General features: G+C 51.0%; 1 protein-coding gene across 1 annotated transcript in view; it reads left to right on the plus strand.

Moving 5' to 3' along the window:
* Nucleotides 1–1582: 1582 nt before the first annotated feature.
* Nucleotides 1583–27965, plus strand: part of ANPEP (alanyl aminopeptidase, membrane) — a 36115-nt gene continuing 9732 nt past the window's right edge. Inside the window, exons 1-13 of the mRNA XM_075557447.1 lie at nt 1583–1724; nt 21631–22474; nt 22816–22958; nt 23045–23181; nt 23554–23680; nt 23768–23922; nt 24037–24150; nt 24257–24400; nt 24508–24573; nt 24719–24784; nt 26143–26318; nt 26510–26589; nt 27823–27956. Of these exons, the coding sequence (XP_075413562.1) occupies nt 21855–22474; nt 22816–22958; nt 23045–23181; nt 23554–23680; nt 23768–23922; nt 24037–24150; nt 24257–24400; nt 24508–24573; nt 24719–24784; nt 26143–26318; nt 26510–26589; nt 27823–27956 (1962 nt within the window). The 5' untranslated portion in view covers nt 1583–1724; nt 21631–21854. The remainder of the gene's footprint in view (nt 1725–21630; nt 22475–22815; nt 22959–23044; nt 23182–23553; nt 23681–23767; nt 23923–24036; nt 24151–24256; nt 24401–24507; nt 24574–24718; nt 24785–26142; nt 26319–26509; nt 26590–27822; nt 27957–27965) is intronic.

Here is a 27965-nt window from a genome sequence, read left to right on the forward strand (position 1 = left end):
ATGATGTCCTCATGGCCCAGGAATTGCTCCCTTGGACAGCACGCCCAGAGTACATGAGGTGCCTTCTTCCCAAGGTGACTTTTAACTGCACTTCTTCCAAGATGCTCATTCTGCTGGCAGCCCAAAGCAAGTGCATGCATCGATGCTCCTCTGGTCTTTGCCCAAGGTTCATGTCTCCCAAGCATATGGTGGATGGTTTGGGTCAGGCCCACCTTAGTTCTCAAAGTGACACGCCTTTGGTTTTTAACACTTTCAAGAGGACTTTTGCCTCAGATTTGCCCAATGAAACACCTTGTTTCATTTCTTGATTGCTGCTTCCAGGGGTGCAGATAGTAGATTCGAACGAAGGAAATTCCTGGCAACCTCAATAGTTTCTCCACCGATCGTGATAGACTTAAAGAGTTTTGGTTTTCCCATAGAGTTGAATGAAACTTACAGAGTGTGAACAGAGGGTGATAGAGACCTGGTACAGCAGAGTAGCACTACACCTTTGGGCTTCTAAGTCCGTAAACCTTTATGGGAGCAGTCTCACCTTTCTCCCCCGGAGAGCTTGGTAGCTTTTAATTGCTAACCTTATGATTAGTCACCCAGCTTCTTAACTTACTGTGCCAACAGGGAACTTAAAATAGGAAGAGTATCAAGCAGACATGGGGGGGGGGGGTGTTTCAGTGTAGATTCAATGTAATCATGGGGGTCCTTAATCGGTGGAAGGGGAGTGAAGTGAGAGCGGTGTGAAGTGAAGACGACTCCCTGGGGCTGGCTTGCTGGCTTTGAAGGTGGAAGAGGCAAGTCAGCCAGCCAATGCTGACAGCCTGCACCAGCTGCCCACCAGGTGGTGGATTCATGAGACCCCATGTGTATCAATCAGAGTAGAGCCCGGCTTGCAAGGGCTGGAACCTTTCCCAAGCAGATCACCGGGCCTGTCTCCGTAGGCACCTCCAGGGTCTCCTGGGCAGCAAAGGAAATAGATTGTCCCGGGACGGGAAGCTTGCGGGGCGGGGGGGGGGGGGGGGTGGCATTGCAGGGGGACTGGTCTCAGAATGAACAGAAAATGACTTTCATTGTTTTCCGTCCTACCAACCACATCGGTTAGCTTGTTACAGCATCTGATACCTCTCGGGGTGCCGACCCTGGGAGAGGGTGCAGACCACTGGAGGCGGCTCATCTCCAGCTCTGGGCCCAGCGGCTAGTCATCCCGCCAGGTCACAGATAACAACCAACCTAACAACCAACCGTGGGGCAAATCCAGCATCTGCAACACCCACGGTGGGGAGTGGGGGGACAGGGGGGGGGGCGGTGTTGGGCTGCGGTTTCTTCTTCCCAATAAGTGCGAGTCTCCGGGGCACAGGCTCTGTGCCTCACTCCAGAGGCAGATGAGGTCCAGATGTGGAGGGGTGGGGCTGGGGCTGCGGCCACTGGGGCCGTGGGGACCTTGCTCGGGCGCGGGTACAAGAAGGGCTGGAAGAGCGATTCCGGCCAGTCCCCGACGGGCCGCCAGCCCTGCCAGGGGGCTGGGGGGCCGCTGGGTTGGAGGCGGGATCCGGGCGGAGCTGCGGGCGGGCGGCGGCCTGCGCCGGGCGGACCCGAGGGGAGTCGCGGTTGGCTCAGGTTACTTCCCTGTAAAAAGATCGGGAAAGGAGGAGCCCGTCCGGGCGAGGCAGTCTGGCGTCTGTGCACCGCGGGTCCGGCTCGCGCGCCCTCGAGGCCTCGGCGAAAAGGCGCAGGTGAGGAGGGGCTGCGGGCCGGGGGTGGGGTGCGGAGTGGGTGGCCCCGCTGCAGTGAGCGAGGCACCGCCGCCAGGAGCCCGCGCGAGTGTCCCACGTCCACTGTCGATCCCTGTCTCAGGGGGAAAGCGAGGGCCACGGAGGCACGAGCCCTTTCTACCCAGGGCTACGACTTTGGAGCCCAATCTTAGTCCCAACTGCCCAGGGCCCTGCCACCTGGAGAGCGGCCTCGACGGTGGGGAGGGGCTGCTAGAGCGGGGAGGGGGTGGAGAGGGGCGGGGCTGAGTGGAAATGAGCACATGGGGCTTTTGGTGCAGACTGCGTCCAGGCCAGGGTCTGACGTGGGGTCCTGTGAGCACCGTAGGTCCCTGCCCGGGGCTCTAGCAGTCTGGGGGAGATTATGGGGGGAGGGGGGCTCCTGGGCACTCTGGCTTTTAACCTCAAGAGGTTGGGTTGGTGGCCAGCCTGGGAGCCGAGCCCCAGGGATTATGGGGTCTGCCTGCTCCAGCACGCTCCCCGGGAGAGCAAACAGACAGACCAGGGTTCCCACTGCAGCCCACAAATGTTCCGGAGAGAAGTCCTTCAGTGGGCTGTGGGATTCCACCTCTGATTTCCAAAATCTCCCCGCAGGGTCATCAGTGGAGGTGCCCCAGGGAGCCCCGAGTTGGCCGCGGGCGAGGGAGGGAGGTGGTGTTTGTGACTTGAATCTCCATCCCAGCCTGGGACCTCAGCAGCTCCTCAGTGGGATGGGAGTGGCCATAGCACTGCATCCCTAGAAGCCCTGGACTTCTCCTGACCTCAGTTTACTCACTTGTAAAAGGAAGGACTAAGACCAGATGCCACCTAATGATCTGTTTCTGTGTAGGAGAGGAGTGGGGAAGAAAAGGGGCTTGGCCATGGGAAGAGATGGGCCACCATAGAAAAGGGAAATTGGCAAGGGCCGCTCAGTGGCTTGGCATCCAGGCGCATGCCCAGCTTCTACTAGACTAGCCCACTGCCTGTGGATCTCCGAGTGCAAGGCTGCACTATCGGAAGTAGGTTAATGAAGAGACAGGCCCTATGGGCGTGTGCTTCCCCAGAGCCTTCTGAGGAACGGATGCCAGCTCCCTGTCACCTTTTTCCTTAAACCAAATCCTTCAGCTCCTTCAAGGGTTTTATCGCTCCTTGTTATCCGACAGAACATTGTGGAGACGATTATAGTAGAGATAGTTAGGTTAAAAGATAGTATCTTTTTTTTGTTGTTGTTGTTAAAGTATAATATCTTACTTGACCTCCATTTTAACCCACTTAAACGTTCTTTCAGTTCAATCTGGAGGAGAAAACAACGGGACCAAGGGTTCCGGGGTGCATGGGAGAGAGGGAGGTGGGGGAAAGGAAGTGGTGTTAACAAACCCAGGGACAAGAGAACAGGTGATCCAAAATCAGTGGCGAGGAGGGTGTAATAGGCCTGGTAGGGCTTGATCAAAGACTATGTAACCAAAAGGAATTACTGAAACCCAAATGAAGACTGAGCATAATAGTGTAACAAGAGGAAAGTAAAAGGAAATAGAGGAAATAACTAGGCGGCAAAGGGAATTAATAGAGGTCTAAATACAAGCATGTACTTATGTAAATATATTTATATATGATGATGGGAAATATATCTATGTGCATATATGTATAGGTTTAGTATTAAGGTTGCAGATGGACATTGGACTTCCACTCAAGTACTCCCTCAATGCAAGACCACTTTGTTCTATTAAACTGGCATTCCATGATCCTCGGCTTCCTGACACGATCACTGAAGACACAGTGGGTACATGGGCAAATGTGATGAAGAAAGCTGATGGTGCCTGGCTATCAAAAGATATAGCATCTCAGGTCTTAAAGGCTTGAAGGTAAACAAGTGGCCTTCTAGCTCAGAAGCAACAAAAGCCACATGGAAGAAGCACACCAACCTGTGTGATCATGAGGTGTCAAAGGGATGAGGTATCAGGCATCAAAGAACCAAAAATCATATCATTGTGAATGAGGGGGAGGGAGGAGTAGAGACCCAAAGCCCATCTGTAGGCCACTGGACATCCCCTTACAGAAGAGTTTTAGGGAGGAGACGAGCCAGTCAAGGTGCAGTTTAGCATCGATGAAACATACAACTTTTCTCTAGTTCTTAAATGCTTCCTCCCTCCACCCCCACTATCATGATCCCAATTCTACCTTACAAATCCAGCTAGACCACAGGTTGTACACTTGTACAGTAGGAAACACAGGGAATCCAGGACAGAGGAACCCTTCAGGACCAGTGGTAAGAGTGGTGATACCGGGAGGGTGGAGGGAAGGTGGAGTAGAAAGGAGGAACCGATTATAAGGATCTACATATTATCCCCTCCCTGGGGGACGGATAACAGAAAAGTGGGTCAAAGGAGACAGCGGACAGTTTAAGACGTGACAAAATAATAATAATTTATACATTATTAAGGGCTCGTGAAGGAGGGGGAAGCAGGGAGGGAGGGAAAAATGAGCTGAGACCAAGGACTCAAGTAGAAAGCAAATGTTTTGAGAATGATGTGGGCAACACATGTACAGATGTGCTTGACACAATGGATGTATGTATGGATTGTGATAAGAGTTGTATGAGCCCCCAGTAAAATGATTAAAAAACAAAGGGAAATACGCCTGGATTAAGCCGCCAGTGAATTCCCTCTCTGAACACAGAACCTCCAGGGAAATGAGTATCCTTCATTTCATGCCAGGAAATTTGAAAGACAGCCTCTTAGCTACCTGACTGGAAGAGACCCATATTTGTACCCGCTCCAAAGTAAGGTGACCCAACAGAATGCTCAACTACAGAACAATATCAACGATATCGCATGCAAGTAAAATTGTGCTGAAGATTATCTGACAATGTTTGCAGCAGTACATTGACAGGGATCCGGGCTGGATTCAGAAGAGGACATGGAGCAAGGAATATCACTGTTGACATCTGATGGATCTTGACTGAAAGCAGAAAACACCAGAAAGATGCTTACTGTGTCTCACTGACTCCGCCAAGGCATCCGACAGTGTGGACGATAATAAAATGGGAACAACCTTGAGAAGAATGGCCAGTTGAGGCAGAACTTATGCACGGATGAAGAGGCAGCTGTGTGAACAGAACAAGGGTAGACTGCCTGGTTTAGAATCAGGAAAGGTGTGTGTCGGGGTTGTATCCTTTCACCATACTGATTCAATCTGCTGAGCAAGTCGTTAGAGAAGCCGGCGTATGTGAAGAAGAGTGTGGAATCACGTCTTGGAGGAAGGCTAATTAACAACCTGCCATATGCAGATGACACAACCTTGCTTTCTGCAAGTAAGGAGGACTTGAAGCACTTGCTGATGAAGATCAAGGATTGCAGTCTTCGGTATGGATTACAACTGAATGTGGAAAAGACTGAAATTCTCACAACTGGACCAATAGGTAACGTAATGATACAGGGAGAAAAGTTGACGTTGTCAAAGATTTTTGTCTTGTTGAGATCCACAGTCAATGTTTGTGAAAGCAGCAGTTAAGAGATCAAAAGACAAATTGAATTAAGTCAGTGGTTCTCAACTTGTGGGTCGCGACCCCTTTGGGAGTCACGCGGCCCTTTCACAGGGGTCGCCTAAGACCATCGGAAAACACTTATTTCCAATGGTCTTAGGAATCCAGGCACTGCTTATCTGTCAGTCTCCAGGCGGGCCCACCCACACGCAGATACGCCCACATACGAGTACCCGGTGTGAAGACTCTTACACATGCTACACCATGCTTCAAGACAAAATTTCATTTAGAAATAAATATTTCACAATCTATAGTTACATATTGTTTTTGTGATGAATCGCTGTGCTTTAATTATGTTCAATTTGTAACAATGAAAATACATCCTGCCTATCAGATATTTACATAAGGATTCGTAACAGTAGCAAAATTACAGTTATGAAGTAGCAACGAAAATAATTTTATGGTTGGGATCACCACCACATGAGGAAGTGTCTGAAAGGGTCAGGGCATTAGGAAGGTTGAGAACCCCTGCATTACGTAAATCTGCATGAGATTTCGCTAGCGTTATTAGAGTGTTGAAAAGCAAGGATGTTGCTTTGAGGACTAAGGTACACCTGGCCCAAGCCATGGTATCTTCCATGGTCTTCCATGCTGTGAAAGTTGGACATTGAGGAACTGATGTGATGCGTTTGAATTGTGGTGCTGGCGAAGAATATGGAAAGTGCCATGGACTGCCGAAAGGACAACCCCATCTGTCTTGTAAGAAGTACGGCAAGGGTGCTCCTTAAAAGCCAGGATGGCAAGACTTGGTCTTTCATACTTCAGGCTTGTTGTCAGGAGACACCATTACTTGGAGAAGGACAGCGCGCGTGGCAGAGGGGAGGGGCAGTGAGAGGGGAAGACCCTCAGTGAGACGGTTGACATGGTGGCTGCAACAATGGGCGTGGGAGCACCTGTGGGGACAGCCGGACCAGACGACGTTTCCTTCTGTTATGTGTAACGTTGCTGGCGGGCAGAACCGACTCGAACCTAACAATAGCTTAAAACTGAACACCTTAGCATGCGATCTCCCTTGTGACCCATTTTAAATTTGTTCTAGGTTTTAATAGTTTCTGCTCCCTTTTCAATGGAGGTTTTTCTCTATATTATCTAGTTATCGCTGTTAGCTTTTTTGTGGGTATGAAATCGAGGACGGGTGAATCTAGAGAGTATTGGATTAATGGTCTCTTGGGAGTATGGCGGGGGAGTTGGGGGAAATGCGGAGCTAACAATGAATATAAGAAGAAAATGTTCTAAAATTGATTGTGGTAATGATCGTCCAGCTCTTCTTGATATGATAGGACTAAGTTTTGTTGCGAAGTACGTGGACACAAACAAGGCAGTGGTATGACAGGTGTGACATCACGCAGTATGGTAATTCATGGACTCACCACCACCCCACCCCCATGGGCTTCCTCCCCTTACCAGACCATACAGAACTCTTACTAATATTGATTACCAATTTTAATCATAGAATCCGCACATATATATGCCTATTGCAAAGTACTTAAATGTCACGCCACTCAGACTGTATGAATGCTAATAGCAACACTTGTACACTACATTGAACTGCACCATTATGAGAAACTGAGTCAAAGCCTTACATTTTTTTCCCTCCTTTTCCTTTAAGGATCCCCTTGGTCCTGTGGGCTAGGTATTGGGTTGTTAACCCAAGGTCACTGGTTCAAACCCACCAAGCCCTCTGGGAGGGAGCTGAGACTGTTTGCTTCCATAAAGATGTATGGTCTCAGTAACCCCGCAGAGGATCACTATGAGTTAGAATCGACTCAACGGCTGTGGGTTTAGTTTCTGTTGGCCCCTTGAATCATGTCTTCATTCTCAAAAAAGTTAATGGTGTAAGTTCAAACACACTGCTTACCACAATATTGTAAGTAAAACACCTGGGAATTTGACAGAATCAAGCTCTGGCAACAATAACAAACAGAGGGGTTTGCATGACTTGGAGACACCGCACCATTTGAAGCATCATTACAATTGGGCCATAATGACTGCTCTGGCCGGAAAGCGGGCCAAAGTTAGAAATTCAGTCAGCATGGGATTTTAGCCGTGTGAGTACACTCATAGATGTAAGCCGGGTTTATGACAAAGTGTTTTCTTATAACTAACTACCGGGATAGGTCTATTAAAAATTTCTAAAACTGCATGAAAAAAGGTATAGACCGTTAGGTTCCCAATCTCAGCCATTCCCCAGAGCAGCCACACCAGCTCCACGCCCCTACTATACCCCTGAAACTCAGAAGAAGCACGCTGTCCATCCTAAAAGGCCAACTTTCCTCCCCCGCCCCCAGTTCTGCATCTGCAGGGTGCTGTTAGCCTGAAGGGGCGAAGGGTCTTGGAGGCCTCATGCTCCCGGAACGCAGACACCACAAGGGAGTGACCTGAGAGAACAAAGTTTTATTTTCTTCAAGTTCTGGAGGCTGGAAGTCTAAATGTTTCCTTGACTTGTTTGCTTTCTTGGCAGCTCTCACTGGGCATCTTAAGTCCCCAGTATGGACTTATCTGTGCTTTACATGGAGGCTTCGAAAAGTTCATGGGAACCAGAATTTTTTTTTACTTTATTTTTTCTTCTTTTGTTCTTTTATTTAATCATTTGATTAGGGGCTCATCCAACTCTTATCAGACCCCATACATATATCAATTGTGTCAAGCACATTTGCACATTCATTGCCCTCATCATTCTCAAAACATTTGCTCTCCACCTAAGCCCCTGACATCAGCTCCTCATTTTCCCTTCCCTCCCTGCTTTCCCTCCCTCATGAACCCTTGATAATTTATAACTTATTATTTTGTCATATTTTGCACTGTCTGACGTCTCCCTTCACCCACTTTTCTGTTGTCTGTCCCCCAGGGAGGAGGTCACAAGTAGATCCTTGTAATCGGTTCCCTCTTTCCAACCCACTCTCCCTCTACCCTCCCAGTATCGCCACTCACACCCATGGTCCTGAAGAGATCACCTGCCCTGGATTCCCTGTGTTTCCAGTTCCTATCTGTACCAGTGTACATCTTCTGGTGTAGCCAGACTTGCAAGGTAGAATTTGGATCATGATAGTGGGGGGATGGGTGGGTAGGAAGCATCTAGGAACTAGAGGAAAGTGTATGTTTCATCGTTGCGACGTTGCCCCCTGGCTGGCTCGTCTCCTCCCCGAGACCCTTCTGTAAGGGGGTGTCCAGTGGCCCACAGATGGGGAAATGAAATGAAAAGACAGTGCAATCTTTTCCACAAACTTTCTGTAACTCCCTTGTTTATCAGGAGAGATTAGGTTTAGGACCCACCCTACCTGGCTCTGACCTCAACGGATTGATCGCATCACTTTAGAGTGCATTATGGAAGGAGACCTACTGATCCAAACAAAACGCAAAGCCTTTGAGTCCATTCCAACCCCTAGTGATCCTACAGGATCGGGGAGAGCTGCCCCTGTGGGTTTCCAAGACTAACTATGTACAAGTGTGTTCGAGACTAACTGCGTAATGGTTAGTCTGCGGTCAGCAGCCAACACATCACATCTGCTCCATCAGGGCTCCCACAAATCCACGGAGACAGCACACAATTCACTCACAGGCAAAGTTTGGTCATATGGCCAGAGTCTCTCTACGTGCATGGTTGGGGGCTGTCATGTAATCCATAGCTGTGTTGTGGTCTCATGAGCTTCGTGGTGCAGTGGGTTAAGGTTAGACTACTCACCTTAACGGTCAGCAGTTCAAATCCACCAGCTCAGTCCCTTTGCCGGGGAGAGATGAGGCTCTCAGTTCTTGTAAAGATTTACAGTCTCAGGAACAAGGAGCGGTTCGCTTGTGTCCTACAGAGTGTCTGAGTTGGGATCATGGTAACTAGCTGTATCACAGAGGGCAAGATGCATAAAGCTCTCTGTGCCTCGGTTTCCTCAGTTGAACATAGGGGTGCTTATCCTGGGGGAGCACATTGTAGCTGGTCAGGAACATGAACAGAACTGCCCAGGCAGCCAGGTGCCACAGCCCAGATGGCCCTCAATGGCGTGTGTACTTAAGAGTCTCTGAGGACCTCTGCGGCCCTTCCCTCCTGAATGCCCTGCAATGGAGCTGGCTCCCCATGGGACCCTTGAATGTTCTCACAGGCCAACCCCTCCCTTAGCCTCCCAGAGGAAGTGCCCTGGGGGCTGGCCAAGTCCCAGCCTGACACAGCTGTGAGTAGAGGCCTGGGAGAAGGCCAGAGGCCCGAGAGGTCAGTATGTGCCCTACACTGGGGTTCGGAGCCACCTCCTTCCCTGCTCACTCAGGCGAGAGGGGGCCACCAGCTTGCCCAACCTGAGGCTCCAGCAGGGAAACTGAGTGTGAGTGGGCAGGGCTTCCTCCAACGGGACCGAGGTGGAGGCTGGCTCCGTTTGAGGTTTCAGGGTGTGCTTGACCCCTGCACCGGTGGCCACAGCCCCTCCAGGCTCCCATGCTGTCCTGTTTGAATGTGCCCCCTAGGAGACAAAGCTGCACGGTCCCCTTCGGTTGGTGTCTATTTGGGAAGCAGTGTCAAAAATATCCTCTACCACAGTGGTTATGAGCCTTCGACATGTCCTAGAACTTTGGTTTTCTGGACCAGCATGTAGGCAGGGCAGAAACCTACAAACCCAGAGACAAGCTGAGGGTGCTTCACTTCTCCTGTCAGGTAAAAGCAAACCCACACATCTGCGTCCCCTGCAGCTAGGTCCCCTTCCCGAGACTGCCTGTGAGCCATGCTTCCCCACAGGGAGAGCACTGAACTGCTGTGGGGGGGTGCCACCAGCCGGTTCCACCTGCAGGCAATCTTATGCACAGGAGAGGGAAACACTGCCCCACGGGTCCTGCACCATCTCGACCATCTTGTCGAGGGTCTTGCTCTTCTTCCGCTGCCCGGCTGCCGTACCAAGCATGGAGTAGTCAGCCCCAAAGCAGTACAAGTTGAACTGCTTTTAAATCAATCATCGGTCCTTTAAATAATAAAGCAACAACACCCCGGAGGACCAGAGAGCGGGCAGAACGCGGAAAGGTGGCTTGTGCCAGTGATGGGGCGAAGGACCCGGCTCACACTGCGCTCCATCTTGAATGGCTGTGTCCTCGTTGATGTAGCCGCCGCGAGCATTCACTGCCCACTGGCTGTGTGTGTGCCAGGCGCCGTGGTTGGGGGCGGGGGGACATAGGCAGTCATGACATGGGGCTGAGGCAGGGAAGGAGAAGGCAGCGCATGCTCTGCAGTTAGGGATCCCCTATTGTGAATATCAAGGGTAAGTGGGCAGTAGGCAGGGGCAGGAAAAAAGTTCCCCAGGCCCCTGGAGCGGTTTATGTGTGGAGACCAAAGAGTGAGCTTGGTGGGTGTGAGGAACTGGAAAAGTTGGGAACCCAGAGGTTGGTGGAAGCAACTGGGGCTGGGACCCATCTGTCCCTGGAGGCCATGAGAAGGATTGTAGGCTTGTCATGCTTCCAGCCTTACTTAACCTTCAGGTGTCCTTGGTGGTACAGTCAGCGCTGGCACACACGGAAAGTTGGAAGCTTTGAATACAAAGAAGAAAAGTGATGGACGACCCAATGGAGCTAGGTTCTGCTTGACACATGAGGTCACTAGGCGCTGGAATCCGCTCATTGAGAAATGGTTTGGTGTGTTTCCCCGGTTGCACAACACACACGCACACACACACACCCTCCACGCCCTTCCTCCCAGGTGTTTTTGGCAGGCTTTTGAACACAGATTGTCTTTCATAAGTCCTCTGAGAAATGTGTGAGCCAGAGGCCAGAGAAACGGAAAAGGCAGGGAGACTAGGAGGTGGGGGAGCTTCCAGGGTTGAGAAAGCAGTGGCTTTTGAGGTGGGTTTTGAAGGGTGAGTAGGAGTTTTGAACAGAGGAAGATGAAAGGGGATGGGAACAGGACGAACAAAGGCCCAAAGAGGTTAGAAGCTCAGAGGGTTTTGGGAACTAAGCCAAGAGGCCATAGTGGACAGTGGGAAGAGGCCAGAACAGGGCAGAGGGTGAGGTTTACAAGAAAGTCTTGTGAGGCTCAAGCCAGATTGGAGGTTTCATTGGACAGGCAGTGAGGGCCAGGGAGCAGATTTGAGCAGGAAGCTCCCGCGCTATTAAGAAGATCACAGTCGAGGAGGTGGGTGGCGGGCAGCACTGACAGGTGAGGCATGGAGGAGGCCAGGCCTGGGCTGAGGTAGGGGCTGGAAGAGGGCTCTTTTTTAAAGTGACTGCCTCTAGGGCTGGTGAGCATGCTGCCACCCCCACCAGTATGGCATGAAGCCCAGAGCAGAGACCCTTCATCTCAGGGCAGTGGACGGCCTGCTGTGCCAACTTTGAAGACCTGGGACTCTTCTAAAAGCATAGGGATTACAGCCATCTGGGCCCATGGTCCACATCCAAAGCAAACAGGAAGAATGAGTGGGCCAGAAAGGGCCTCTGTATTTGTTTGGAGAAGGGATTAGGCCCGGTACTTGTGGATCTTTCTGCGGCAAAGGTGGGAGGGGGCTCAGGCCTGGCCAGGCGCAGCTCGAAGAGGGGGTTCAGTGGGGTACACAGCCCCTGGATGGCAGCCTATAGCACTTCCCTTGGGTGGTGCTAACCCAAGCTGGAGCTTTCTGGCCTCTTAGCTCACACCCCTCCCAGCACTTGGCTTCCCCTGGTGCCCTTGGCCATCAGCCAGGGCCTGATGCGTGGCAGTTACCCAACATGCCGTGGGAAGCCCTCCAGGGGCTCCGAGCATACACTGAGAGACAGGTAGCTAGTGGATTCCCTTGAAGACCCCGGCTCTGCCACCAGCCCTGCACTTAGGCATGAGCAAGCTAATCTGCGGGTTCATTTAGCAAGCCTTTGGGCAGGGTCAGTGGATTCCGAGTATAAGCCAGGGCCCAAACCCAAACTAAGCCCACTGCCCTGGACTCAGAGTGTCACTACAGGACAGAGTAGAACTGTTCGATAAGGTTGTCAAGTCATTTTTGTGTTCAACTAAACAACTTATTTAACTTCCTAATAGTTTGCCTTCACACACACACACACACACACACACACACACACCCCACCCCCGCCTTTGGAGTGTGGTCCATCTCATGCAATGCAAAGTCAGCAATTCTCCTCGGGAGAAAGACTAGGTTTTCTACTCCCGGAAAGACTTACCATCTCAGAAACGTACAGAGGGACAGTTCTACCCTGTCATATGGGTCACTATGAGTGAGGGCCTTTTTTTTAATTTTTTTTTTTTTTAGTTTTCACCCAAGTTAACACCTGTCTACCCTTCAGTGCAGTGTTTCTCTAATTGGGGGATACTGCTCCCTGGAGGGCACTGGAATGACCCGGGGGTGGGGTGGGGGTGGCTGCAAAAGCAAGCATCTATACTTTACCCTGGATGATGGTCTATAGTACAAAAGTTTTGCATTTGCAGGGAATGCTAGGTGGTTTTTTGGGGGGGGGTATTATTTTTTTAACATTTTATTAGGGACTCATACAACTCTTATCATAATCCATGCATACATCAATTGTGTAAAGCACATTTGTACTTTCTTTGCCCTCCTCATTTTCAAAGCATTTGCTCTCCACGCTAGGTGGTTTTTTCTGAAAAGGGAGTGGTGGCCCAGGTGACTTCAGAAACTTGTGCTGTAAGCCCCCAGTGTCGGGCAAATTGGGGTTCTCCAGCCACGTGTGGCTCTTTTGGTTTGTACATGCGGCTCTGCAGCAACACTGACATTTTTAAAGGATATTCTTCAGCAGGTCTATGTAGATAAGATAGGCTGGATAAACAATCTGGAGGAGTAAACAACGGGACCGAGGTTTCGGGGGGGGGCGGGGGAGACGGGGAGGTGGGGGAAAGGAAGTGGTGTTAACAAACCCAGGGACAAGGGAACAACAAGTGATCCAAAACAGGTGGCAAAGAGGGTGTAAGAGGCCTGGTAGGGCTTGATCAAAGACAATGTAACCAAAAGGAATTACTGAACCCACATGAAGACTGAGCATGATAGTGGGACAAGAGGAAAGTAAAAGGAAATAGAGGAAAGAACTAGGCGGCAAAGGGCATTTACAGAGGTCTAAATATAGAAAGGTACTTAAGTAAATATATTTATATATGATGATGGGGAAATAGATCTGTGTGCATATATGTATAGGTTTAGTATTAAGGTTGCAGATGGACATTGGACTTCCACTCAAGTACTCCCTCAATGCAAGACCACTTTGTTCTATTAAACTGGCATTCCATGATCCTCAGCTTCCCAACACGATCGCTGAAGACACAGTGGGTACATAGGCAAATGTGGTGAAGAAAACTGATGGTGCCCGGCTATCAAAAGAGATAGTGTCTGGGGTCTTAAAGGCTTGAAGGTGAACAAGCGGCCATCTCGCTCAGAAGCAAATAAGCCCACATGGAAGAAGCACACCGGCCAGTGCGATCACGAGGTGCCCAAGGGACCAGATATAAGGCATCATGCAAAAAAAAAAAAAGATATAAGTGTGTGTATGTATGTGTATATATGTGTATATGTATATATGTATGTGTATATATATTATATTAAATGAAGGGGGAAGTGCAGAGTGGAGACCCAAGGCCCGAGTGTCGGCCAATGGAGATCCCCTCATAGAGGGGCTTAGGAGAGGAGATGGGTTAATTAGGGTGTGAGGTAGTATCGATGAAGAACACAGCTTTCCCCCAGATCCTGGATGCTTCCTCCCCCCAACTACCATGATCCGAATTCTACCTTGCAGGGCTGGATAGGACAGAGGCTGTACACTGGTACATATGAGGGCTAGAGGTACAGGGAATCCAGGGTGGATGATACCTTCAGGACCAAGGGTGTGAGGGACGATGCTGGGAGAGTGGAGGGTGAGTGGGTTGGAAAGGGGGAACTGATTACAAGGAGCCACATGTGACCTCTTCCCTGGGAGAGGGACAGCAGAGAAGGGGGGAAGGGAGACCCCGGATAGGGCAAGATATGACAAAATAACGAGGTATAAATTACCAAGGGCATATGAGGGAGGGGGGGAAAAGGGAGGGAGGGGGGGAAAAGAGGACCTGATGCAAGGGGCTTAAGTGGAGAGCAAATGCCTTGAGAATGATTGGGGCAGGGAATGTATGGATGTGCTTTATACAATTGATGTATGTATATGTATGGATTGTGGTAAGAGTTGTTTGAGTCCCTAATAAAATGTAAAAGAAGAAAAGAGAAAAAAATGATTAGGGCAAAGACTGTACAGATGTGCTTTATACAATTGATGTATGTATATGTATGAACTGTGAAAAGAATTGTATCAGCCCCAATAAATTGTTAAAAAAAAAAAGATATCGCGTCTCAGGTCTTAAAGGCTTAAAGGTAAACAAGTGGTCTTCTAGCTCAGAAGCAACAAAAGCCACATGGAATAAGCACACCAACCTATGTGATCATGAGGTGTCAAAGGGATGAGCTATCAGGCATCAAAGAACCAAAAATCATATCATTGTGAATGCAACTGGACATCCCCTTACAGAAGGGTCTCAGTGAGGAGACGAGCCAGTCAGGGTGTGATGTAGCAATAATGAAACATACAACTTTCCTCTAGTTCTTTAATGCTTCCTCCCCCCTACTATCATGATCCCAATTCTACCTTACAAATCCAGCTAGACCAGAGGATGTACACTGGTACAGATAGGAACTGGAAACACAGGGAATCTGGGACCAGTAGTGAGAGTGGTGATACTGGGAGGATAGAGGGAAGGTGGGGTAGAAAGAAGGAACTGGTTACAAGGATCTACATATAACCTCCTTCCTGGGGGACAAACCATAGAAAAGTGGGTGAAGGGAGACATCAGTGTAGACATGACAAAATAATAATAATTTATAAATTATCAAAGGTTCATGAGAGGGGGGGCAGGGAGGGAGGGGGAAAATGAGGAGCTGATACCAAGGGCTCAAGTAGAAAGCAAATGTTTTGAGAATGATTCGGGCAATAAATGTGCTTGACACAATAGATGGATGGATTGTGATAAGAGTTGTATGAGCCCCCAATAAAATTTTTTAAAATGTTCTTCATATCATGGTGATTTCATTTGTTTGTGGAGGACAGGGTTGGCTCTTCCATCTCACAAGCTAGCCGACCCCTCCCCTAGCCTATTGCTTCCTCTTCCCCTTTCCCTCCCATCCTGGAAACCACCAAAGTCTGTCTGTGGGTATGAAAAGTTTTATTTTATTATAAATGGCCTCATACAATATTCGTTCTTTACTGATGGACTAGCTTGACTCAGCAGAGCGGCCCCTCTGATTAATCATCAGCGTGGCATTCCCGTGTGCATGTCTCTATCCATTCTTCCACTCAGGACAGTTAGGGTGTCTGTGTCTTCCCGCTGTGGGGAACCATGAGCGTGCACATCTCACAGGCTGTGTTCCTTATTGCTGTCGGGCAGCTACCAAATGGGGGGATTGCTGGATCACATCCTATTTCTATTTCCAGTTGTCTGAGGGAATCCTGGTGGTTCTGTGTGGGGCTGTTAACCACAAGGTCAGCAATTGGAAACCACGAGCTGCTACTTGGGAGACTTTGGGAGTCAAGGCTTTCCATGCAGATAAAGAGTTACAGTCTCAGAAACACTCAGGGGCAGTTCTACCCTTCCCTGTAGTGTGGGCTGTGAGTCAGAAGAGACTCCGTGGCAGCGAGTTTCTGGGGCTTTTTGTTTCTACCCCTTTCCATAGTGGATATCGTTCTACAATCCAATCTCTCCACATCCTCTTCAGCATCTGAATTAGTTTATTGTGCCAACCTGGCCGATAAACACATGTGGGGTTAATTGAAAGGTGGAGAGATAAATGGCTCAGTGAGCCTCACCTTTCTAGTTCTCAGGTCTCTTGCTTTCTGATGGTCGGACCAGGGTGCAGCTGCCTTAGCCAGTTCCCTGATTTAACTGGAAAGGCTCACTTCCTGGAAGACATGTTTTCTTGATGTGCACTTAACCTTTATATGAAACTCTCGCATACATGTTTCTGTGGATTTGTTTCTCTAAAGTACCCAGACTAACACAGCATCTGTTCTTTTTTTTTTTTTTTTTTTAACTTTGTTACCCTGTTACAGAGTTACAGTAGCTTCCGGGGGGGGGGGGGGGGGGGGCTTATTTTCAGAGATGTCTTATTTTGGGAGGATGCCTTATATTTCATCGAGGGGAAAAACCGTAAATTGGTCTTATTTTCAGGGGATGTCTTACTTTCAGGGAAACACGGTATCAATTCTAGATCCCTGGTGGTGTAGGGGTTATACATTGGGCTGAGATCCATATGGTCAGCAGTTCAATGCCATCAGCAGCTCTGAAGGAGAAAGACTGGGCTTTCTATTCCCATAAAGAGCTACAGTTTCAGGAACCCACAGGGGTCACTGTGAGTCGGCATGGGCCCAGTGGCAGGGAGAGCAACGCTGGTGTGCGGGAGCAGCGTGTTGTTTGGGTTCCCATCTCTTGAATGACCCGTGCCCATGAGCATTTCTCCATGCTTGTTGCCGCCGGGAGGTCATCTTTGAACAGTCTATTCATGTCTTTTGCCCATTTTTTTTAAACCGTGCCACCAAAAACTCCATTTATTTGTTTGTTTGGCTTTTCGGGTCTTTTTATTAAAAAATCATTTTATTGGGGACTCTTATAAATATTATAACAATGTGTTTTACACAATTGATGTATGTATGGATTGTGTTAAGAGTTGTGTGAGCCCCTAATAAAAATGATTTAAAATAAAAAAAGTTACGGTCTCAGAAAATCACCGAGGCAGTTCTACCCTGTCCTGTAGAATAACTACAAGTTGCCATCGAGTCGATGGCAATGAGCTTGTTTTTTCTGTTTAGAATAAAATAAGCTTATAAAACAACTGCCATCAACTGCTGACATCGTAAAAACCTGTTTGATCAGATAATATTTTGGTAAAACTGACCAAAAAGATCATTTTTGGTGGAAGCATTCATTTTTGGCCTTTAAGATCATGGATTATTTTAGAACTAGGAGGAAACGAGTGTCCTGATTTAATAATCACGGACACCTATGCATACAGCCACTGCTGAGTGAAATCCTGTTTAAGAGTGCCTTCTGAGCCCTGGCACCGGGGGCAAAGTACTCTGCTGTCACTGAAAGGCCAAAGGTTTGAACCCACCAGCCGCTTAGCAGGAAACAATGCAGCAGTTTCCTTTCATGAAGATTTACAGCCTGACAAAGACTGTTTGGTGACATACAAGTAATTAACAGGAAGTAATATTTGGCTCTTTAGTTCTTATAATTTGACATGATTGTGTATGATATATCAAATTCTACATGAACCTCAAGACGTTGTAAACATTGTTAGCTATCACTCGAAGCAGACTGGAATACATTTTTTTTAAAAGATCTCCCCAAACTAAATGAACATTATAGCAATCCATCATTCAATTGAATTAAACATACTTATACATCTGTTGCCATAAACATTTCCAAAACATTTTCCTTCTACTTGAACCCTTGGTATCAGCTTTTTTCCCTTTCCCTCCCTCCACCACCCTCCCACCCTCGTGGATCCTTGAACAATGGTATATGATTACTGTTATTTCGTATCTTAACCATCCATTGTCTCCTTTCACCCACATTTGTTATTTGTCCCCCTGGGTGGTGGAGCTATATATACAACCTTGTGATCCCTCCGTTTCTCCTTTCTCCCCTCCCCTGCCCCATCCCCACCCCCAAAATCACTACTCCCATTGCTGTTCCTGAGAAGTATATTTGTCCTGGGCTCCATGTTTCAAGAGCTCTTATCCAGTCTAGCTGGATTTATAAGGTAGAACTGGGTCATGTGTGTGGGAGGAGGGGGGGGGATTCATAAATTAGAGGAATGTTGTGTGTTTCATAAGTGCTCTACAGCACCCTGATTAAATCTTCTTTCCTTGTGACCCTTCTGAGGGTGGCGGGGCGGGGGGGGGGGGGTTGTCCAATTGTCTACAGATGGCCTTTGGGTCTCCACTCCAACTCCCCTCTTTCACATCAATATAATTGTTTGGGATCTTTTGATACCTGATCCCATTAACACCTCGTGATCACACAGGATGGTGTGCTTCTTCCATGTGGGCTTAGTTGCTTCCCTGCTAGATGGCTGCTTGTTTAACTTCAAGCCTTTAATACCCCAGATGCTATATCTTTTGATAATGCTATATCTTTTGATAGCCGGACACCATCCAATCTCTTCACATGTTTGCTTATGTACCCATTTTTTCTTCAGTGGTCTTGTTGGGAAGGTGAGTATCACAGAGTGCCAGGGTATTAGAAAAAAGTGTTCTTGTGTTTAGGGAGGCCTTGAGTAGAGGCCCAAAGTCCATCTGCTATCTTAATACTTAACATAAGTATATGTACATTGACCTCTATCCCTTTCATTACAAATTAATTTATTTACATGTATATTCCTATAGCTATACTCTATAAATAGCTTTTGCCTCTTACTTCTTTCCTCTGTTTCCTTTCACCTTCCTCCTGTTTCACTCTCATGCTCACCCTCCATTCAGCTCTCAGTAATTCCTCTCGGATACACTGCACTTGATCAAACCCCACTAGGCATTTGACACCCTCCTTGCCATCAATTTTAGATCTCTTGTTCCCATGTCCCTAAGTCCATTGGCTCCCTGCTCCCCCTCCCTGTCCCCTCCTTTCCCATAGCCCATGGGACCACCGGTCCTATTGTTTTTGCCTCAGGATTGTTTACCCTGTTTTATATAGCCAGACATAGAGCAAAAGGGGGAAAAATCCAATAAATAGTTCCAGGTTTGTCTGCTGACCCATATGAGTGTTTCCCAATAGGGTCTGATGAGGTGCCAAACCCTGTCCCCCGAGTCAGAAGTCTGTTTTTAGGATTCTCAGGGGACTTGGTCACTTTGTTCCCCTTGCTGCCCTGTTACGCCCCCTTGACGTTGCTCCCTGCTGTGTGGGGGGCAGACCGGGCACACTTTCTGCAGTGTCTCCTGTGCTGTCCCCCGCACCACTATGGGTCATTGAGGGTTCTACCCATTTTTAAATTGTGTTATTTGCCTTTCCTTGTTGAGGTGTTACAAGGTGTAAATCTTTATGGAAGCCGACTACCTCCTCTTTCTCTCATGGAGTGGCTGGGGGATTTGAACTGACAACCTTTCAGTTAGCAGCCCAATGCTGAACTTACTGTGTCACTAGGGGTCCTTCAAGCCAGGGCAGGGATGGTGACCCAAGGCTGAGGTGGTCAAACAGCAGACAGACTGAGCAGTGGGTGCCTTTGAGTCCCGTCTCTTTGCCGTGGCTGGAGGAGGGTTCAAAGATCAGTAGAAAGTTATTACAGGGCAGGTGTGAGGAGGGCTGGGACAGGGGTGGAGCCAGAGGCTGGGAAGATTTCAATAAAGGTGCTACCAGGAGGGGAAAGGGAAGGTGGGGGGAGGAGGGCAAGAGGGGGAGCCAATTGCAATGATAAGCACATAACCAACACACACCCTCCAGAGGGATGAACATAGAAACTGTGGGGGAAGGGAAACAGCAGTCATTGTAATATATGAAAATAATAATGTATCAAAGGGTCATGAGGGAGGGGGGAGGAGGAGGGTACAAAGAGGAGCTGATACCAAGGGCTCAATAGAAAGGAAATGTCTAGAAAATAATGATGTCCAAGAAAACGATGACAGCATCTATACAAATGTGCTTGATACAGTTGATGTGTGGATTGTTATGAGAGCTGTAAGAGCCCCCAAGAAAATGATCCTTAAATAAAATTTTTAAAAAGACTTAACTTTGGAGGTGACTCTTTCCATCCACAGATTCTTATGTGCATGTATTCGTTCAACACATTCATTAAGCACTTGCTTCGGTCCAGGGACTGTTGAGTGTTGGGAGTGGCAGCAGCTAAGGCCTTGTCCTCCCGGGGCCGGCAGTGTGAGGTGGGAGGCAGACAGGACTCACATACCCCCCACACACCCCCACACCCCCCGCCACGGAGCCTATGGAAACCGTTGCTGAGTCATGGAGTTTCAGGGTGACTGGGGAGCTGATCGGGCTTTCTGGACCCCGTCAGGGAGCTCAGGGGAGCTTCTTTGAGGAAAATCTTACTCTCTGGTGAGTAAGAATTACCCAGGACCCCCCAAGACTGACATGTGGTCACCATTCATGTCTAGTGCTGGCCTCTCGCCATGGCTCAATTCTGGGCCAGATAGTAGACAGTCTGTGGAAGGGAGATGGCAAAACTAGTGGGGTCCGCACGTCTTGTAGTAGTAGACGATTTGAGGGGGGAAGGGGGAAAGGGTTGGTGGTGAGACTAGGTAACATTTGCCCAGAGACAAAGTTCACAGTTGCTTGGAAGGAGGGCTAGAGGCATAGGGTGCAGAGAGGAGGTGGGGCAAGTGGTGCTCCATTGTGGGGCTTGCACTGAATGAACGAGATGAGGCAACATGTGCATAAATGGTTGAATGGGGAACGGAGCGACTGCTGTGTAGGCTTCTACTCAATTCACAGTAGAAAGTTTCACCCAAGACTGTAGGAGAGGGGAGGCAGTCCCGGCAGGGGGAGCGGCACGTGCCAGGGTCCCGTGGCAAAGGCCCCACGGCAAGTTGGAGGGGCTGGAGGGAGACCTGGGTGACCAGCGCTTCTCAACAGAGAGGAGATGGGGCCAGCAAGTGGGCAGACTGGGTGCGTGTGGGTCTGGGATATGGGATCTAAAAGCAGAGGGAAGGTTTTACGCAGTTGCATAAGCAAGATCTGAAGGGTGTAGCAAGCCGGTTTGGGGGCCAGCAGCAGCACCCACACAGCGGTGAGAACCCAGTGGGTTAGGAGCCGGGTGTCGGAGAGGGGGTGCCAAGGCCCAGTCGCTGAACTGAGGATGGTGGTGATGCTGCTGTGTGCTCTCCGGCCGTTGCCACTCAGCGTGACCAGATGTGCCAAACAAGGACTGCTTCCGAGGGTGTTCTGGGCTGTACCCTTCCAGGGAGCACCTGGGGAGTCTGAACCCCGCCCACGTAGCAGTTGAGCAGTAAAGCCGCCACCAGCTTCATCACCTTAAAAAAGAAAACAACAAAAACGGATCAATGAGTCAAAACTCTTTGACAAGAAATGACAGTGAGGTGAACCTGGGAGAAGCCCTTGCTCCAGACTGGGGGCTGACCCTTTGTCACGGGCAGCCCAGGAGTCCTTCCAGGGATCCAGCTAGACAAATGACCCAGTAAGTTCTTCACAGGACTCGGGACCTGTGGGCAGTTCCGACTTCTTGCTCTTGGGAAGTTCTTTCTCGACTCTAACCTCAATCCTCCTGTTGCATTTCCTACTGACTGGGCTTGCAGACAGACGGATGCTGCTTCCTCTAGCCATTAGTCTGGGTCGCAGCCTGCCCCTCAGCCTTGAGGCTGGCTGGCTCCAGGACAGGCCCACAGTCTGTAACCAGACATTCTGTTTGCTCCCAGCAGGCAAGCCCGACTGCACTCTGAACGCCTGGATTCCCTCTCCGGAGCCCTGGGCACAGTGTACCCCCCGCCTAGCCCAGTGACCTTTGCCTGCCAGAGCTCTGGTTAATTTTTGCCCAGTCGGCTAGCTCCTTGACTCCTCCTCCTGTGGGATAAAAGCCCAGCCCGAGGCCACTCTGCTCTCTGCCAGTGCTGAGCCGCCCAGCTCCTTGCCCGCCCTCAACATGGCTAAGGGCTTCTACATCTCCAAGCCCCTGGGCATCCTGGGCATCGTCCTGGGGGTGGCGGCCCTCTCCACCATCATCGCGCTGTCTGTGGTGTACTCCCAGGAGAAGAACAAGAACGCAGAAAACTCTGGTCCAGGACACGCCACCACAAGGCCCCCCTCGGCCACCACCTCGACCACCACCTCGGCCACCACCTCGGCCACCACCTTGAACCCAAACCTGCCATGGAACCAATACCGCCTGCCCACGACGCTGATACCTGAGTCTTACAATGTGACCCTGAGGCCCTACCTTACCCCCAACAACCAGGGCCTGTACATCTTCACGGGCAGGAGCACTGTCCGCTTCGTCTGTAAGAAGGCCACCAACATCATCATCATCCACAGCAAGAAGCTCAACTACACCACCGAGGTGGTCCTGCGGGGGCTGGGAGGCTCCCAGGCCCCTGCAATTGACAGGAGGGAGATGGTTGCGCCTACTGAGTACATGGTGCTGCATCTGAAGGGGTCCCTGGTGGAGAACAGCATGTATGAGCTGGACAGCCAGTTTGAAGGGGAGCTGGCAGACGACCTGGCCGGCTTCTACCGAAGCGAGTACATGGAAGGAGACGTCAAAAAGTAAGTCCGCGCTGGGTCTGTGTGGTGGGGACCGACCCTAAATGCCGAGGCCGAGAGCAGAGCGACGCTGGAGGCCAGCAAGAGCTCCAGCCGAGGACTTTGAGCCTGGTCGGCCCTTGTACCGGCCACGGGGATAGCAGATCCTGCTGGTGGGCTTCCCTATTCCGTATCAAGGAGTCAGGGATGAGGGGCAGCAGTGCCCCGCTGGCGGAGGGGGAGAGCAGGTAATTGCAGGGATGGCCACCCAGACACTCTTGCAAGGGCAAATGCTCCTAAGGCCCAGTGCGCCCCTAGGACTAGGGGACTCTGCCTGCACACCTCTATCACCCGTATCTCCATAGGGTGGTGGCTACGACACAGATGCAGGCTGCAGATGCCCGGAAGTCCTTCCCCTGCTTCGATGAGCCTGCCATGAAGGCTACGTTTAACATCACTATCATTCATCCCAGTAAACTCACTGCTCTGTCCAACATGCCCCCCAAAGGTGAGTGGGCTCTATCCGGGGCCACACACTCATGGGGAGCAGGGCAGGGGAGGGCACACATCCTCAAGCATGGATGCCCCTGCCAGGTTCCGTTGCCTTTGATGAAGACGCCAACTGGAATGTCACTGAGTTCGAAACCACTCCCATTATGTCCACTTACCTGCTGGCCTACATCGTCAGTGAGTTCACCTCCGTGGAGCAGACAACAACCAATGGCATCCAGGTATGAAGCTGGCCCCACCTGGGACCCACCCTGCCTCCTACCCCAGCGGTGGACCTTCAGAACAGCAGTGGAACTGTTCGGAGGGATCTCAGAGAGCTTCCTTCTTAAGTTCTCTGATCCTCCGTTTCTGCATCTGGAAAACTGGAATACTGTCCTTTCCTCTGGAAGTAACCAGAGAGAGGGTGACTCTGGCTACCTTCTCTCCCTGCCGACCCCAGTCTCCTCAGTAGGACCCAAGGCTCCTCAAAATCCCAAAGCCCCTTCCTGCTGACCAGGCCCCTCATAGGCTAGCCCACTGCTGCCAGGTTCCAGACTCATCCACCTGCACCTGCCCACAGGCCCACTGTGACCTACCTTCAATTCTCTTTACAGATCCGTATCTGGGCTCGGCCCAATGCAACCACGGCAGGCCACAGCCAGTATGCCTTGAAGGTGACTGGCCCCATTCTGGACTTCTTCACCCAGCATTATAACACATCCTATCCACTATCAAAGTCTGGTGAGTGAGAAAGCAAACTCTTATGGTGGGGGGCAATGGATGGGCTCCACATCCAGGGTCATCCTGCCATCGACCTCACCTCCTCAGACCAGATTGCCCTGCCGGACTTCAACGCGGGAGCCATGGAGAACTGGGGGCTGGTCACCTACCGGGAGAGCGCCTTGCTCTTCGACGAGCTGTCCTCTTCCAGCAGCAACAAAGAGCGGGTGGTCACCGTGATTGCTCACGAGCTGGCCCACCAGGTACTCTTACCATGGGGAGAATCCCACGTGGCATGGCAGCACCATGGTGGGACAGGGTAGCCCTGAGTCATCCTGCTGAGGACAGTGGCTTACCACTGACCCTTCTCCCCACAGTGGTTTGGGAACCTGGTTACCGTGGCCTGGTGGAATGACTTGTGGCTGAACGAGGGCTTTGCCTCCTACGTGGAGTACCTGGGTGCTGACTTCGCAGAGCCCACCTGGAACATAGTAAGCCAGCTGCCCAGGAGCCCTGGGGGTACAAGGAGGGGTGGATCTGGGCTGTCCCTTCCCAGGCCAGTGGGCTGACCAGCTGGTGGTCTTCGGGGGTTTTCAGAAAGACCTCATGGTGCTGAATGACGTGTATCGGGTGATGGCTGTGGATGCGCTGGCCTCCTCCCACCCACTGTCCTCCCCGGCCAATGAGGTCAACACACCAGCCCAGATCAGTGAGATGTTCGACTCCATCTCCTACAGCAAGGTGAGCCCGGCCCTCAGCATGGGGGCTCGGCCAGCCAGCAGGGGGCCTTCCCAGCCTGCCGGGCATCCAGCCCAGGCCTCTGAGCCCCTCCCCTCACTCACTCTCAGGGAGCCTCAGTCCTCAGGATGCTCTCCAACTTCCTGACCGAGGATGTCTTCAAGAAGGGCCTGTCCGTGAGTACCCACTGGGCAGGGTGCCCATTACCAGGGGGCAGATGGTCTTCCTTCAGCACCTCCCCCAGCCCCAGCCCAGCCCTAGAATGAGTGGTGAAGCCTGGGGACAGGACCTTGGTCCTCACGGTGGCCTGTCTCCCCCCAGACTTACCTGCACAAGTTTGCCTACAGCAACACCAACTACCTGGACCTGTGGGAGCACCTGCAGATGGTACGTAGTGGCCGGCTCCCCTGAAGCCATTCTGCTGGGATAGGAAGATGCTGACCATTCCTGGGGACAGCGCATGTGTCAGAAAATGAGGTCTGGCCATTCTCAGGACGGTGTCAGCAAAGCCATTTGGAATCCCACTTGTTCAGCTATAAACTGGGCACCCAGATGAGTTGTCAAGGCCCCTAGCAGGCGGTCTCTCTCACATTATAACCAACTCCTTGAGGGAGCTGGTGCAATGCAGCCAGAGGTCCTAGAAGACAGGGTAGAATTGCCCCTGTGAGCCCCCGAGATGGTTAATTCTTTATGGGAGTAGAAAGCCTAGTCTTTCTCCCAAGGAGCACCTGGAAATTTCAAATTCCTGACCTTGCAGTTAGCAGCCCAAGGCCTAACCACTACACCACCAGGGCTCCTTCATCTTAGCTTAGAGGCCAGGAAATGAACTCTCACGGTTCCCAAAGCCAGCCCTTTCCCCTGCTCAGTACCTCTAGTTGCCCTATGGCCCAACCTGCCACTCCCAGACCGGCCTTTGCACACTCCCCCACCCTCGGCCCGTCTTCCCTGCCTGGCATACACCGACCCAAGGAGCCCCTGTTTTGTGGGACAAACGCAAAGCCCACTCTCCCCCAGGTGGAAGGGGTGACCCCCTCCCTTCCAGTCTCTGAAGAGGTCCCCCCTGCCTCCTGTTGTGCACTGTCCCTCTCCCACGCTCATTCCCAGGGTTCCAGTACCCGCCTCATTCTGTTGTTCTTCTCAGCCAAGGTGGTGGTCTCTTGGGCCTCTGGTTGCTGTAGAACCCCACATCAAATCTTCCCCCGGGGCTGCCCAGCAGCCTCCCATCCCCTCACTCCTGACCCTGTCTATTCAGTTCCCAAGCATCCCCACCCGGCGCCCTCTCAGACCAGAAAGAGGAGACCAAGATCCTCCTTACAGAATTCTCCCACGAGCCTGGCCGGCAAGATGGCAATAGTACCTCCAGCCTGCTTTCCACCTCCATGCTTTGCCGGGTCTGCACCCTCTGAAAGCCCAGCCCTCCTCCATGCCCTGGCACCCTTCCAACTTTGAACAAGACCACCACTACACCGTCTCCCAGAGTCCCACCTGGGTACCTTTCTTCCCTCCATTCACCAAGTGTGCACATACGCCCAGGGGGCCCTGCATGAGCACAGAGGTCCTCAGGACGCACAGGGTGGCCACAGAATAGTAGCCGCATATATTTGCTTAATTGATGCAGACTGAAGCCAAGCTGGGAAGTTGATCAGCTGGTCCAGCACTGCCCCACCAAGGTGGCCCCAGGGGAGCTGCAGGTGAGGGGCTGCCCTGGGGCTGCTCACAGCTACACTGCCTGGCTCTGCCCTCAGGCTGTAAACGAGGATTCCACCCTCAAACTGCCCGCCTCCGTGCGCACCATCATGGACCGCTGGACCCTGCAGATGGGCTTCCCGGTCATCACCGTGGATACCAGCTCGGGGAAAATCTCCCAGAAGCACTTCCTCCTGGACCCCGAGTCCAACGTCACCCGCCCCTCAGAGTTCAAGTGAGCACCTGGGATCCCTGAGTGAGGCAGGCGCTGCAGTGGGTCCCGCGTGAATCCAGCCCCCGTGTCCATGCCCAAGTGCTCCCTCCTGGGACCAAGAAGATGGGGCATTTAGTGTGAGAGTTGGGCAGACACTGGGAGCTGGGCAAGGGCTACCACCTCTCACCACCTGGCCTCTGGCCTCTCTGCAGCTACCTGTGGATAGCACCAATCTCGTCCATCAAAAGTCAGGTCGAGCAGAATATATACTGGCTGAACGGCACCAAGGAAGGTAAGCTGGCTTTGCCCTCGATGCGGCCCCCAGGCTTCTCTCCAGCTCTCCGCTCACACGCAGCAAAGACTCCCATCACCATTTCAGTCCACAAATGAACAGACTTCTTGCATTCTCATCTCCACCCTGCCCCTGCCCTGATCTGTGAGCCTGGACAAACTGCTTGCCCTCTCTGGCCTCCATTCTTCATTTGTAAAGTCTGTAGAACAAAAAACGGCAACCGAGCCTCACTCCCATTGGAGTCCACGCCGACTCATAGTGACCCTAGAGGACAAAGTAGAACTGCCCCTGTAGGTTTCCCAGACTGCAGTTCTACGGTCGTAGAAAGCCCGTCTTTCTCCCGAAGAGAGACTGGTAGTTTTGAGCCGCTGAGCCTGTGGTTAGCAGTCCAACTCGTAACCACTATGACACCAGAGCCCTCTACCAAATTAGAGAATCTATGTACAATGGTTCGAACAATGACAGCATATGAGGAAACAAAGGTCAAGGCCAGTCATCCTCAGCCATGACCCAGACAGGCTTTGGAAAGGAAGGCATGCTGAGTGACTGACTAGGGCCATGCATGGCTGGGCTTCTGGGAGCAGTGGGAGAGAGCCTGGGGAGCAAGTTCATGGAGAAGTCCGGGCTGGCTTCCTGGAAGAGGTGAGCTGAGTCTTAGAAGAAGCATAGGAATTGTGACAGGCCGCCAGGACCAAAACTATAGTCGAGAGAGAAGAGTTAGGTCAGACCTTCATCTGCAAAGATCCTTTTGGCTGCCGGCGAGAAAGTGGATGGGGTGAGAGGGAAGGAAAAGTCCAGTGTGGAAGGAGGACTGAGCCCTGAGAGAACTGACAAGGGTGCTGGAGTCCAAGAAGTGGGAGAACTGCTGGGATCTGGTCTGGTGATGGGTGTGTGATGGAGGGAGGCCAGTGGGAAAGTGGGGAGGGGGACCTGAAGAGCGAAGGGGAAGTACAAGGAGAAGAGGGGGTCAGGCTGGAGGCATCCAGGCCACTCGCACTGGCTGGCCCCATGGAGCCTGTTGGAGGCCACTGATCAGCCAAAGGCAGAGTTCTTGGCCTAGCAGCCCAGTCGTCACACCTTCATTCGCCCACTCTTCATGGCAAAATCGTCTGAATGGTTTGGTTTTGAAGGCAAGCTGGTGGCATGGAAGGTCCTTTCTCTGAGACCGGGAGAAAGGAGGCTGGGGGTCAGCTTGTAGCCCAAGCCTCACTCAGCTCTGGTCTCTCCTCACAGCCCAGAACAATGAGTTCAAAACCGCAACAGATGAATGGCTCCTGCTGAACATCAATGTGACGGGCTACTACCAGGTGAACTATGATGAGAAAAACTGGAAGATGATTCAGAATCAGCTGCAGACAAATCCCTTGGTGAGTGTT

Source organism: Tenrec ecaudatus, chromosome 9 (genome assembly GCF_050624435.1).
Source record: "Tenrec ecaudatus isolate mTenEca1 chromosome 9, mTenEca1.hap1, whole genome shotgun sequence".
NCBI classification, from domain to species: Eukaryota; Metazoa; Chordata; class Mammalia; order Afrosoricida; family Tenrecidae; genus Tenrec; species Tenrec ecaudatus.